At 37.5% G+C, this 14630-nt stretch overlaps 1 protein-coding gene across 2 annotated transcripts; it reads right to left on the reverse strand.

Annotated features, from left to right (window-relative positions):
- Positions 1-7982: 7982 nt before the first annotated feature.
- On the reverse strand, positions 7983-12630 carry LOC108347549 (shaggy-related protein kinase theta). 2 transcript variants are annotated; one of them, XM_017586864.2, is made up of 13 exons: positions 12278-12630; positions 11206-11457; positions 10849-10941; positions 10668-10727; positions 10288-10560; positions 10080-10154; positions 9702-9758; positions 9489-9629; positions 9191-9241; positions 8978-9073; positions 8798-8881; positions 8468-8570; positions 7983-8390 (listed from the first exon to the last, which is right to left on the reverse strand). In XM_017586864.2, the coding sequence occupies exons 1-13, from the start codon at positions 12338-12340 to the stop codon at positions 8329-8331; spliced, it is 1410 nt and encodes a 469-aa protein (XP_017442353.1). In that variant the 5' UTR covers positions 12341-12630; the 3' UTR covers positions 7983-8328. The 2 variants fall into 2 exon arrangements, with proteins under 2 accessions (XP_017442353.1, XP_052724392.1); XM_052868432.1 differs by having other exon boundaries at positions 7983-8570.
- Between the last annotated feature and the right edge of the window lie 2000 nt (positions 12631-14630).

The raw sequence follows: 14630 nt of genomic DNA on the forward strand, positions 1-14630 counted from the left end.
TGATTCCGTGATAGTGGTTGCTATTAAGGAGATGTTGATATTATCGTTAAATATTATTGTACTCTGTGTTTTTTTTAATAAAGGAAGTTCGCGTAGTTCATTCATATTTTGGTTGTTTGCATTCCATCTGAAATATTGCATGTCACGCTGAGCTGTTAAGTAATCAAGAAAAAATGAAAATGAAAATAAGTAAACGCATGTTGATAAAAGCATCACAGGTATATCAGGTTGGTGAGCTCGGTCCTGGAGGATGTCGAAAAAGGAAAACGGAAAAAAAGAAGGTCACATGTTGAGTTTGTTGTTAATAAAGTTGTCAAGGACATAGTATTTTCACAAAAAAAAAAAAAGAGGGTTTTGAAAAAATACCGTTGGAGAGCCCTTTCTTGATTCAAGGTTTTGGGTGTAACCGATGTTCTTTTCTTGATAAAGCGTCTGCATTCACATTACTTGAACCCTATTTTTTCCGTTTCCCACAAGACGAAGGATTTCGCCATATGCCTAATATTGGGGCAGTTTTCATCATGTTACATATCACCGATAATCCGTTGATTAGGGAGATAAAAAAAAAAAAAAGAGAAGAAGAAGGAGAAAACAAAGGAAACAAAACAAAGGAAAAATGAAGTTGATGTGTCAAGTACTACATAGTTTAGTTTCAGGGTTAAATTCAAGAGAAAGTCAGACAAACAAGATTCGGAGTGACGTGTGGCCGTTTTTCGTTACCCAATCGTTAAAAGCAGTTCAACCAATTGCACCCCTTTTGAGCCAAAATGCATAATTGTTTTCATCACCCTAGACAAGAATCATTAGCAGGTCGACGTCAATTTAAAAGGGTACATCATAAGCATCCAAAGAAAAAGGAAAAAATGAATGAAAAGGAAAGTATCATAAAGGATCACAACAGGGGCAACGAAAAGAATGATCCAAAGGGAAAGAAAGAAAAAACAACAATAAATATGCCTGAAGTTCAAATCCCTAAAGACAGTTGACTGGGCACATTGCAAATGATTCTTGTCTAAAGACTTAACCGTCAAACAATTATTTGGGCCTTCATTATCCTTTCTTTCAAAACCCTTTGACCTTTAGCCACGGTACAAGCCGATAAAAGTCCACGCTGACTGAAGACTGTTGGTCCTAATCTTTCTCACGAATTTAACTTTGAAACAGAATAATGTGGTGAACGACGCAATTCAGTGTTATTTTCAAAAAGAAAAAAAAAAAAAAAAAAAAAAGAGGTCTCCCTGTCAATCGAAGATCATCCAATTTGGGGGGATCCTTCATACCCAAATCTTTTCACTTTTCCAGTGTGCAAAATTGGGGCAGTATGGGAGCACAACATGTTAATAGCACTTTCTCCCAAAGGAGGGACACACATACGTTAATTTTTGCTCACAGAAAATCATTATTCAGTTGTTTTTCATAACCATTCTTCCACATCATACAGGGTTCAAGTTAATTTGGATTGCAAAAAGCGATAAAAAGAATTTTAACTCAGGGTTACACTTTCTTCCTGCTCATTAAAGGGTTCTATACCTATCAACTTTGTTTTTAAGGAATGCGTTTTGAACATACATTGTGTTTGATGACAATATTAACAATGGATTCCAAGCATGGAATTTTTTTTTAAAAAAAAAAAAAAAAAAAAAAATTTGAAGGTCTCATTTGTCTATGCATCCATGCATCATCATGACATAACATCATCTTAGAGGAAGTGAGGAGAATTGTTTGCAAAATCTTCATGTTTTACTCGGCATTTATCAACTTTCCAAAGTTGCAAGTCAGGTTTTAATTTTCTGTTATCGACCCTCTGCATGGCAATGGTCGGATTTAAATTTCTGTTCTGTGAGTTTGGCCCTCTGCGAGGCAATGGTCAAATCCAGGTTTTAGTTTTCTGTTATTGGCCCTCTGCATGGCAGTGGTCGGATTTAAATTTCTGTTCTGTGAGTTTGGCCCTCTGCGAGGCAATGGTCAAATCCAGGTTTTAGTTTTCTGTTATCGACCCTCTGCATGGCAGTGGTCGGATTTAAATTTCTGTTCTGTAAGTTTGGCCCTCTGCGAGGCAATGGTCAAATCCAGGTTTTCTGTTATCGACCCTCTGCATGGCAATGGTCGGATTTAAATTTCTGTTCTGTGAGTTTGGCCCTCTGCGAGGCAATGGTCAAATCCAGGTTTTAATTTTCTGTTATCGACCCTCTGCATGGCAATGGTCGGATTTAAATTTCTGTTCTGTGAGTTTGGCCCTCTGCGAGGCAATGGTCAAATCCAGGTTTTAATTTTCTGTTATCGACCCTCTGCATGGCAATGGTCGGATTTAAATTTCTGTTCTGTGAGTTTGGCCCTCTGCGAGGCAATGGTCAAATCCAGGTTTTAATTTTCTGTTATCGACCCTCTGCGAGGCAATGGTCAAATCCAGGTTTTAGTTTTCTGTTATCGGCCCTCTGCATGGCAATGGTCGGATTTAAATTTTTGTTCTGTGAGTTTGGCCCTCTGTGAGGCAATGGTCAAATCCAGGTTTTAGTTTTTTGTTACTGATACTTTACTTGACATTGGTCATTTGGCATCGTGACTTGAATTATTTTGTTCGTTTTCTTTCATGATTAAAACCCGGACAAAATTAGTGTCTTTATCTTTACTTAGCTTTACTTAAATAATACGAAAAGATTAAATTTTCATATTATTTAGTAATATCTAAGTAAAGAGGGGCAGCTGTCAACACTCAATTTTGCCCGGGTTGAAAAAATGTGTTTTTATTGGGTTCTTTTATTTTATTTTTATTTTACCTTTTTTGTTTTACTCTATTTTTATGTATTTAGATTTTTGCTTTTAATTCAATTTCTATTTTTCTTATCTTCAATTTGTTTTAATAGAATTAATTAAAAATTTGAAAAATAAAATTAAAACTGAAAATAATTAAAAGATAAAATAAAATTGAAATAAAATAAAATAAAAAAAAATAGAAAACGTGGGAAGTGGCGTATGGGAAGCATGTCTGAGGAGGGGGGACCAGTTTGTTAGAGAGGATTTTTCCAAGATTTTTGGAAAGAGAAAAGGGGGAGACCAGGTGGTTAGTGGGGGGATTTTGTTTGATCAGAGAGAGAAAAAAGGGGGAAAGAGGGCATACGAAGAACCATCATCTGGGATCATTATCCAGAGTCATCATTGGCACCGGCACTGGCAAGAGGAGGTCACCGGATACACAACTAGCAGTAGCAGCAGCCCCAACAGCAGGTAGGTTTTTGTTCACCTGTACATTCAAATTCATCATGTATGCTTACTGCATAAGCTCCATGCACCCTTGTCTCGCCAGCCCATATACCATTGTCACAGAATCATCTATCCCACTCATGCTCATATGCACACTACACACTCATCGTCCCAATACTCAAATGGACCCTCAGAATTTCGAGGTCTCCTCCACTGGATTCACTCTTTCGGTGAGGATGAATGGGACGAAGGAGGCCATGGCATAGAACCCCTACTTTGGGCAGGCTTAAGAGGAAGAGAGTGGCTGATTGTTTCGTGGTTGGCGGTTTGGAAGTAGTAGTCTGCTGTGTGGTGGTGGCAGCGACGTCGCTAAGGTTGTCCTGGTAGGTGATGGTGACCGTGTAGGTGGCCGAGGAGGTGGACGAGTATAGGCACGGGGAGGGACATTATCGTGGCAGTGGTCGTGTTCGTCGTGGAGGCTTTAGCAATGGTGAAGTTGATGTTGATGGGTGATGATGGCACGAGCGGATCGGAGATGAAGACGGAGGAAAACCATCCCTGAGAATCGCTGGTTTTCGAAGAGAGAGGAGTGGAGACGGTGGTGTCTTGGCTGACGGTGGTTCTGGTGGTGCGAGGGGTCGCCGGCGAGGCCAAGGCGCGTTCTGTTTGAGGCGACGGTGGCCGGCTATGGCAGAGGGGGCGGTGAACTTGTGGTGTCGAGCAGGAGACCTTGGGTCTCTAGAGAGGGCGTGAGCTAGAAAGTGGGAATGAGGATGAACCTCCTGAACCCCTAGAAAATTCTAGGTTAGAAATTGACCATGTGGGCCAGGCCCAGAAATGAGCGTACGTCCAGGAAGCTTAGGCCTCTTTTGGAACGCTCGTTATTTAGCGTCCGCTAGCCATCTCCACACAACAAACGCTCGTAATTTAGCGTCCGTTCGCCATTTTCCCAGTGAGCGCTCGTTATTAGGCTTTCATCCCCAACGTCCGTTCGACATCTCCCCACAACGAACGCTCGTTATTTAGCGTCCGTTCACCATCTTTACCGAACGAGCGCTTGTTATTTAGCGTTCGTTCTAGGCGTCCGTTCGCCATCTTTCCTCAAGGAACGCTCGTTATTTAGCGTCCGCTAGCCATCTCCACACAACGAACGCTCGTCATTTAGCGTCCGTTCGCCATTTTCCCAGTGAGCGCTCGTTATTAGGCTTTCATCCCCAACGTCCGTTCGCCATCTCCCCACAACGAGCGCTCGTTATTTAGCGTTCGTTCTAGGCGTCCGTTCGCCATCTTTCCACAATGAGCGCTCATTATTCACCTTTTGTTATTTAGCGTCCGTTCGCCATATCCCCACAACGAACGCTCGTTACTTAGCGTCCGTTCGCCATCTTTACCGAACGAGCGCTCGTTATTTAGCGTTCGTTCTAGGCGTCCGTTCGCCATCTTTCCTCAAGGAACGCTCGTTATTTAGCGTCCGCTAGTCATTTCCACACAACGAACGCTCGTCATTTAGCGTCAGTTCGCCATTTTCCCAGTGAGCGCTCGTTATTAGGCTTTCATCCCCAACGTCCGTTCGACATCTCCCCACAACGAACGCTCGTTATTTAGCGTCCGTTCGCCATCTTTACCGATCGAGCGCTCGTTATTTAGCGTTCGTTCTAGGCGTCCGTTCGCCATCTTTCCTCAAGGAACGCTCGTTATTTAGCGTCCGCTAGCCATCTCCACACAACGAACGCTCGTCATTTAGCGTCCGTTCGCCATTTTCCCAGTGAGCGCTCGTTATTAGGCTTTCATCCCCAACGTCCGTTCGCCATCTCCCCACAACGAGCGCTCGTTATTTAGCGTTCGTTCTAGGCGTCCGTTCGCCATCTTTCCTCAATGAGCGCTCGTTATTCACCTTTTGTTATTTAGCGTCCGTTCGCCATATCCCCACAACGAACGCTCGTTACTTAGCGTCCGTTCGCCATCTTTACCGAACGAGCGCTCGTTCTCTCCCCAACGAACGCTCGTCATTCAGTTTCCATTTCTAAACGTCCGTTATATTACCAATGAACGTTCGTTCTCTCCCCAACGAACGCTCGTTATTCTGAATCTGTCCCCAATGTCCGTTCGGCCACTTCCATTTCTTTTGTTTATTTATTTATTTTTTTTTTTATTATTGTTTTTTTTTTCTTCCTTATTTTACTTTGTTCTATTTATTTATTTTAGACATCTACTTATCTTAAAATATATATTTAATAATACAATATTTATAGTTTAAATAAAAAGAATTTACAAAAAATATTTTGAAAAGGTTTAAGCACACGTGCGACCGCTCGCGTAGGCCTTGTGCTAAAAAACCTTTTCCTTTTCTTTTACAAAAGTCAAAAATCAAATAAAAATATTTTGAAAAGGTTTAAGCACACGTGCGACCGCTCGCGTAGGCCTTGTGCTAAAAAACCTTTTCCTTTTCTTTTACAAAAGTCAAAAATCAAATAAAAATATTTTGAAAAGGTTTAAGCACACGTACGACCGCTCGCGTAGGCCTTGTGCTAAAAAACCTTTTCCTTTTCTTTTACAAAAGTCAAAAATCAAATAAAAATATTTTGAAAAGGTTTAAGCACACGTGCGACCGCTCGCGTAGGCCTTGTGCTAAAAAACCTTTTCCTTTTCTTTTACAAAAGTTAAATATCAAATAAAAATATTTTGAAAAGGTTTAAGCACACGTGCGACCGCTCGCGTAGGCCTTGTGCTAAAAAACCTTTTCCTTTTCTTTTACAAAAGTCAAAAATCAAATAAAAACATTTTGAAAAGGTTTAAGCACACGTGCGACCGCTCGCGTAGGCCTTGTGCTAAAAAACCTTTTCCTTTTCTTTTACAAAAGTTAAATATCAAATAAAAATATTTTGAAAAGGTTTAAGCACACGTGCGACCGCTCGCGTAGGCCTTGTGCTAAAAAACCTTTTCCTTTTCTTTTACAAAAGTTAAAAATCAAATAAAAATATTTTGAAAAGGTTTAAGCACACGTGCGACCGCTCGCGTAGGCCTTGTGCTAAAAAAAACCTTTTCCTTTTCTTTTACAAAAGTTAAAAAATCAAATAAAAATATTTTGAAAAGGTTTTAAGCACACGTGCGACCGCTCGCGTAGGTCTTGTGCTGAAAACCTTTTTATTTTCTTTTACAAAAGTTAAAAATCAAATAAAAATATTTTGAAAAGGTTTAAGCACACGTGCGACCGCTCGCGTAGGCCTTGTGCTAGAAAACCTTTTCCTTCTTTATTAAAAATACTAAAATATTCCCAAACTACAAGTAATCTCTCAGAAAGAACTACGTAACCCTGATTTCTCATTTTGAATAAGAATACGTAGGAGCAAGGTCAATCCTTGTCGGGCCCAAAAAAAGTAAAAAATATATTTTGTTTATTTAGAATTTTATTTTAGGGGATAGTTAAACATTTTGAAAACCACATCACATTCGCGCATTTAGTTAAAGGTACTGCCTTCGGGCAGGCGCTGTAGGGTGCTAATACCTTCCCTACGCGTAACCGACTCCCGAACCCAGAATCTGGTTTTCGCGGACTGTGTCTTATCGTTTTATGGTTTTTCCGTAGTTTTCCAAAATAAACTATGGTGACGACTCCAAAATCTCTTTTCGAAACCCGTTTCTTTTTTGGATCGTCGTCCCGTCGCGATTCCGGTTGCGACACTAAAAATGATTTAAATCAATAAAATTAATGTTTACAATTTACTGTTGAACAGCCACATTGATATAAAATTGCCTAGGTCAATTGAGTTGTTCTAGGTTCATAAGTATTTTTTTTTATAAAAGGTTTATAATATTAAATTACATGTGCCATTAATCAACTTTGATAGGAACTTGGTCTTCAAATAAATCTTCCAAAAGCTATACCGTGTCTCTTCAGTTTAATGTGTTACTTACTATTCTTCAACACTTGTGATGCCTATGATTTAATAAAAGAAAATTGTGTTGCTAATAGAAATGATAGTTTTCTCAATGAACACAACAATTCATAGATTTAAAAAAGTGTACATATGCAGGTAGAAAAAAACAAAAATATAGTACAAAAGGTTTAGTGGTAGAACAGTGCACTACTGCATTGTAGTCCCAGGTTTGATTCTGAGAAGGTACTGAAGAAAGCAACTGTAATGGGGGTCCATCATTTTCCTGATTCCATGGACGATAGATAGATGATACATCTGAGCACCATCATAATTATTGTCCTTTAATTTTCATCACTAACTTAAGAACCCTACCACGTTTAACATTTAGAAGTTATGCATCTTATCACTGACACTTGAATTATTGGGGAAAGAACAGTCACATTTTTTTTCATTCCACTATGGACCTTCTTTTCAATAATTTCAATTAGAGCTGGTAAAGGTAGGCAGGGTAGATATGGACAATTCAACTTATTTCATGACATTAACCACTGAACAACATTGAAGAAACCTTTCATTGCTGAGTAATGGGCTGGCTGGTGCAATAATGAGCCTTAACTATCAGCATCATTCATTTAGCAGCTTGTTTCATAATATAATAATATGTACATCGCCAGTTGTCCCTGCATCTTATTGGCATAATTTCATGTTGTTTCATATCATGGTAATTTTATCTACAAAGCTTCATGCTATTTGGAATCAGTAATTATAGTTATTGAACATTATGGGAAAAGGAAATGTCTTTTTTTTTTCTTAAACTAGTAAATGAAGAAAAATATAGAATAAAGGGTAGTGGAAAAGCTGAGCCTTTTCAATTGAGGATTCCACTTAGTCCACTTCAAGGAATAAAGTAATAAACGAACTTGAACTATATGGAAATATGATTACAGAACAGTTAGAAATCATTATCTTTCACAACAGAGGCACCAAATTATAAACTACTTAAAAGGGTTGCTACCCTGTAAACCAGGCAGTGACATTTTATCCATTTTGAGTCACCTGCAGGTCTTTTATACATGTTCCTTGATAAAACTTTCAAGGGTTTGTTCAGGTTTCTCACTTGTGTAGTCACAGTTGTGACTTGTGCAGAAGAGGCTGAAGAACAGACCTGGTTGTGATGCCGGTGAGGGTATCTCTATTCATTCAAAACACATTTACAATGCCCTGGATATGTTTAATCTTCCAGGTTGATTCAGCTCCTTGCATGTTCAGGAATGAGGCGGCGCCGCAACTCTTCAGGTGCATTTGCCAGTTCTGCATTTTTTTCCTTACATTAGCAGCCATACACATTAAAAGTACCACGTAAGTTAAAGAGTTCACAACTATATTACCATGAGATGTGAAGTTGAACAAAGGAGGTAGGGGTCGCCCATTTGGCAAGCATGCATTTGGATCCCGCAGGTCATCAAAAAATGGATGTGCACAAGCAGCCAACTGTAAAAAGAAACCATTAGGATACAGATTAACAGCAGTGCTAAATATTTTCTCACAGCTACTATATACTTGGGTAGGTAATGGACAATCTAAATCATAAACAATTACTATCACATGTAAGAATGGCCCATCTTTCTTTTAGTGTAGCATAAAAATGTAGTGTGATTGAATACACATTATGCAATCTAGATACAGTAGGTAACATTTTTTAAAACAAATCAACTTACAGCAGTGCAACGTAGATTTGGAGAATACTGAAGCAGCCTTGACACCAGATCCACAGCTTCAGGTGGCATTCTCTTGTGAAAAACCTGCAAGCACTTTTCAGTCAGGTTTGAATGGAAGTACTCATCATTTATGGATTACATTGTACTTTAGCAGGCAGCAGCGGAGAAAAAATTGTTAACCTTGTGCCATGGATGAGCTTTAATCTGAGGAAACTTAAATTCATTGTAGTTGGGATTCATGCACCTTATTTCTTCTCTGGTTGGAGTTCCCAAGATCTATTCAGTATAAAATATAAAAGCTGAGATTGAAGCAATAGACAGACTGTAACTTCGAAAAGTAAGCCATAAGGCAAAACAAGGGGACCAGATATTAAAGAGCAAAAGAAAATGTACCTTGATTATCTCTACTAACTGATCAACCCCACTTTCACCAGGAAACAATGGCTGCAAATAATACAACATAGATCAGTTTAATTGGAAACTTTCTCACAATAAACAAACTAATGGAAATTTAAAATTTTGACAACTGTTATAAAAGCTCCTCAACATGCGAGAGAAATAACAAAAAGGCCTTTTCCAACATCGTTACAAGAATCAAATGATCTCATTGTATACTATAATGGACCAAATCCACTGGAAGTCCATCAAGTGTGAGAGAGAAGAAAAATAACAGAGTCTTGCATATGCTCACCTGTCCTAGAAGTAGCTCGGCTAAAACACAACCAACAGACCACATATCAATGGCGGTAGTGTATTCAGTTGCCCCAAATATAAGTTCTGGAGCTCTATAATATCGAGAGCAAATGTATGATATGTTGGGTTCACCAGGCACCTGAAAAAGAAATAGTGTCATAAACCCGGGAGTATAGCATCAAAAGCTCAGTCAGAAGGTAAAGAAACTTACCAACATCTTTGCACTCCCAAAATCACATATCTTTAACTGATGTGTCTGCGGATTTACCTATCATATGAATCACATGTCAAGACAAGTTTTAAGAAGTATGAATCACATCACATGTTAAACAAGCATGCAACACTGTTTCGTTTGCAGGCTCTTGTTCTCCTTCTAAAAATACATTATCTACATCTCAAAAATTGTTTACCACCCGCTCCCCCCAAAAAATTTAATGAAGTTGAGCAATCCATACATCAGAATAATCTGGAAAGTCCAAAGGATAAACATTTGCATGTAACAAAATATTGCAGAAATAAAGGAAACTTTTAAAACATAAAAGCGGACAGAAGAAGTATCACTCAGAACCAACTGTTGAAATGAACTTACCAATAGATTCTGGGGTTTGATGTCACGGTGACAGACACCGATAACTTGATGTAAATAATTCAATGCACGGCATATCTACAAGATGGGAGTATCGGGGCAAATCAATATAGATACAAAAACAAAAATCTCAAGCAATTAACACAATTAGAAATCCTGCAGAAAAAGTCAGAACAGATCAAACTGTTATCAAGTCCATTACAAAACTTACCTGGTATGTATACAGTTGCACATAAATCATGGGCATATGTTGGTGCATCCTAACATAGTGTTTTGAAACTTTGTAGACAGTTTCAGGTACATACTCCTGAACTAAGTTAAGGTATAATTCATCTTTCTCGGTGGTTGAAAAGAAGCAGTGCTTTAGTTTAACAACGTTTGGATGGTCAACTGTGCGCATAACCTGGAGTTCCCTATTCTTATATCTCTTGTCTTGCAGCACTTTCTTTATGGCAACTGCTTCACCAGTCTCAAGGCATTTAGCCTACAAATAAAGAATACTGTAAGCCAACAAGTATATGGCAAGCCCGAAGAGCACAATGAAGTAGAGGAAAACTACGTAATAAAATGACTGCAAAATAATATAAATACCTGAAAAACGACACCAAAAGAACCAGTGCCAACAACACGTTCAGCCATGTATGAGATTGTCTGAAACCAATAAAATATAATTATATAAGTTAATAAAGTAACAAACCATTGTTAAGGTTTATAAATTATCATTTACCAGTGCAAATAAAGCGTACAGATGCAACAAACATAAAGTAATCACCTGCTTTGGTTGTCCATCCCGACCACCAATGGCAGTTGTTATTATTTGACCTGTTTCTGTTCCATTACCACTCACAACAGTTGCTTCTATATCCTGCACGCAACAATTTCAGTAAAATCAACAACTGATGGCATTTAAAAAGACAAATGAAATTGTTAAACACAAAAGTAATTTGCTGTGTATTCACTTGTAATGAAATTGCTAAACACAAAAGTAGTTATGAGATGAAGTTACTGTGTATTCACTTGTAATGAACAGGAAATATCTAGATATGATATCACATATATAGATTAACACGGAGGTGACCAAAATAAGCACAACTTGGAAGATTAAGGAAAGATGAATGGCATTACATACCTTGTCATTGTTGTTCTTGCTTTTCTCATCTCTAATTTTCATTTCATTTAATTCTTTGGGAAGTTCATCATAGCCTGACTTCTCAGTTCTAGCTACTGTAGATACATCGGATAAGCCAACTGTAGTTTCTTTTGGTGCATCAACAGGCTGATCCTGATCTGTGATGATTGTCTCAACAATATTTGATTTCTCAACAGGCTTCACTTCAGTTTCTTGTTCAAACTTGGCTCTTTTCGAGTTAGAATCCCCTCCCTGAAAAGAAACAGCTTGCACTTCACTTAAAATATTCAAGACATGAGTTATTCCAAGAGTGTTAGTGGAGGGAGGAAAAAAGATTCACATTCCACATTTGATATGACACAGTCAAATAAATTTCTTTACTCAACCACTTATTCAGGTTTATTATCTTTAGGTTTCACCATAATTAATTAAAGAGCTTAATAACAAAAACAGATTAAGTAATCAAACAACTAGTACGCATCCCAAATAAATTCTTCTTCGAGGTGAAACACCAACAGGTAATGTAACCTATCTTTAAGTTCAATTTATCATTTAATCTACGTAATGTATTTTGCAATGAAGGCAAAACTTCCCTTTTAATAGGCACACGTAACTGACCTGTGTCAAGATCATGTTTACATAGAAAAACAGCATGAGGATATGCATCAGATGCAGACTATATATAGTAAGATCATAAAACTCGTTAATCCCAACACCTAAATCTTCCAAAATAGGAAAGAAAATATCAACAATCACCAGTACTCAGAAAAAAGGGGCAAACATTCACATACATCTAAGATAATAACAAAAAGAATGGTAAATAAAAGATATATCACAACAAACAAATCTAAAAGAAAAGGAAAAAACAAAATATTTTAAGAAATAGAGGAAACCTTCCAAAGCAGCATCCTCAATAGTTCCAAAAAATCCCAGAAACCTAAAACAATTAACATGATCCTCTCTCTCAAAACCTAACGGCTTCCATTTTCCGAGCAACCAAACAAAAACAGTTCCCCTACCAACATAATAATTAAAACAATAACTTTTTGACCCAAGAAAAAGCATATCTTACAGGATCTGAAGAAATGGAAGTCCTCCCAGAAGCAATGCTCTTCAACCTTCGCATCATATTCATGGTTGCTGACTCCACTCACAACCCACCAATCCAAACCCTAAATCCCTCAAACCCCACAAGAAAAAATCAAAACTTTTTCAAGTTAGAAGAAAGAGAACCCCAACTTTCTTTCCCCCACACCCCACTTCCCAGCACCAAACCAACAAACAAATGAAAAACCAACACAACACAACCCTGTTAAAAATAACCCTCTCTCAGTCTATCTCTCTCTAGATTCTCTCTCTCTCTCTCTTACTCAAATACAGAACTTCCCAGGTATTCTCTTCAGTTTATTTATGTTAATGGAAAATTTTTCTCAAATTTCTATGGTCAAACCCAATCATTCCACCTTCAAAGTGCGTACCTCAGTCAAACGCGGAATCGCGGCCGTCAGTTAGTCATTGATGGAAGATGAACGGCAGTGATCTTCTGATTCGAGATAAAGTAAAGGTTGGGTTTGGTGGCTTGCGGATATGAAAATGCCCTTAGTTTTGGCGTTTATTTACGAAAAGGGGACCACAGTTTCAATGCTTAAACGGAATATCCTGTGACTCAAAAACTGTGTTCAAATTCTAATATAAACCAATCACATTTGGAAAATGCGTCAGGGTAAGTGAGTTTAATTAGGGTAATAATAATGTACTTAAGAAAACAACACTTTTTTTTTGCAATAACCACGAATGTTAAAAAATAGTAAAAGGAAAAATAAAAGTACTTTACTACATGTAATAATTTAATTTGGGGTATTAAAATTTTCAATTAAATACAATGTTAATCCAATATATTTTAATTATAATATTCTATTTTATTTTAAATTGTAACTCTTTTCTACGCAATAAGATTTGTTATACAAGACTAAATATTCTTCGAAAATATTAGTATAGGATATGTCTTTGGTTAAGTACATATTAAGTATTAACTACATATTAAGTATTAAATTGATATGTATTCTACTCATCCTTATTTAATCAGCATGACATGAAACAAATTAACTACTCATGATAATCCATAATTAATCTTGATTCAAAAACTAATAGGAATTTGAGTCAATGGGTCTAAGCCCATTTAGGTTAAGATTCATGAATATAATATAAATATTACATTACACAAGGTATAGTAATTACGTTTACTAAATATTGTATTTATTGCTTACTAAAGCAATAAATTAACTTGGACATTAGAATATTTTTTACAAGCATAACTCCTACCAAGCTTAAGTAGGACGAGTACTCAAAAGGAAGATGAGTGTCTTAAGGATTAAAGATTTGAAGTGTTTGGAGTCTTTAAAGGATGCACATTCAACTTTATAAGAATAATTGGAGTCCACCGTAGGGCCAACTTGTATTATGTGAAGAAAGTGTTTATGGTGTTTACAAGAAGCAAGATGGTTGGAGCAAGGGAAGCATGACCCTCATTGGCAAACATGGTTGTTATCTTAGAAGCCCAAGCGAAGATGCAATTGGAGTTTGCTGAGTTTAAGAAAAAAATGTTGAGGAGATAGATAACATGAGGCAGGAGGATGACAAGCTGAAAAAGGAGGGTCAAGGTTGAAGGAACGACTACAAGGGAAAGGAGAAGGAAACCCTTGATAACTCAAATTCAGTGTAGAAAACCTCACCTTGCATCACCCCTATCTATGGAACTGGAGAAGAAAGTGAGTGTAACCCTACTCCTAAGACACACAACTCCTCAACAATAAGGGAAGTCATGGACACCCTTTCATAGACGGCATTACTAATACCCTCCTTCCTAAGTAGTGAAAGGCTATTACCATGGACTAATATGATGGTACCATCGATGAGCATATTGTCGTTTATACCACTCAAGTTAGTCTATACTTGACTAACAATGTCATCACGTGTAAAGCTTTTGCACATTCAACTTCCATTGACTGTTTCAATATGCTAGCGTCGTTGATAGAGGACTATTCATTGTTCCTATAGAAAAAGTATGAAGACTTAAAAAGTGGTAATTTAGAAGTGGTAATGAGTTAAAAATAATGAGACTCTATTATTTTAATATTAAAAGGTTTTAATATAAAAGGAATTGTTATAAACGAGTTTCATTATTCTAAAACACTATCTCTCTATAAACTACTTTTCTAGAGTCTTCTACCTTCTCTCTAAGGGTTCTTGCACCCTGTTCATCTGTTTGAAGATTGGAGTTCACCTGTGTGATCCTTGCAATGAGATCTACAAGTATGCCCAATCAATTTCTCAAATAGAGTAAGTCAGTTTTCTACCCTTTTCTCTAGTTTCACGTTATTTAATGCATGTGGGTTTTCTCTCTATCGCATGTATGATCTGAGCTT

This window comes from Vigna angularis, chromosome 9, assembly GCF_016808095.1.
Source record: "Vigna angularis cultivar LongXiaoDou No.4 chromosome 9, ASM1680809v1, whole genome shotgun sequence".
Taxonomy (NCBI): domain Eukaryota; kingdom Viridiplantae; phylum Streptophyta; class Magnoliopsida; order Fabales; family Fabaceae; genus Vigna; species Vigna angularis.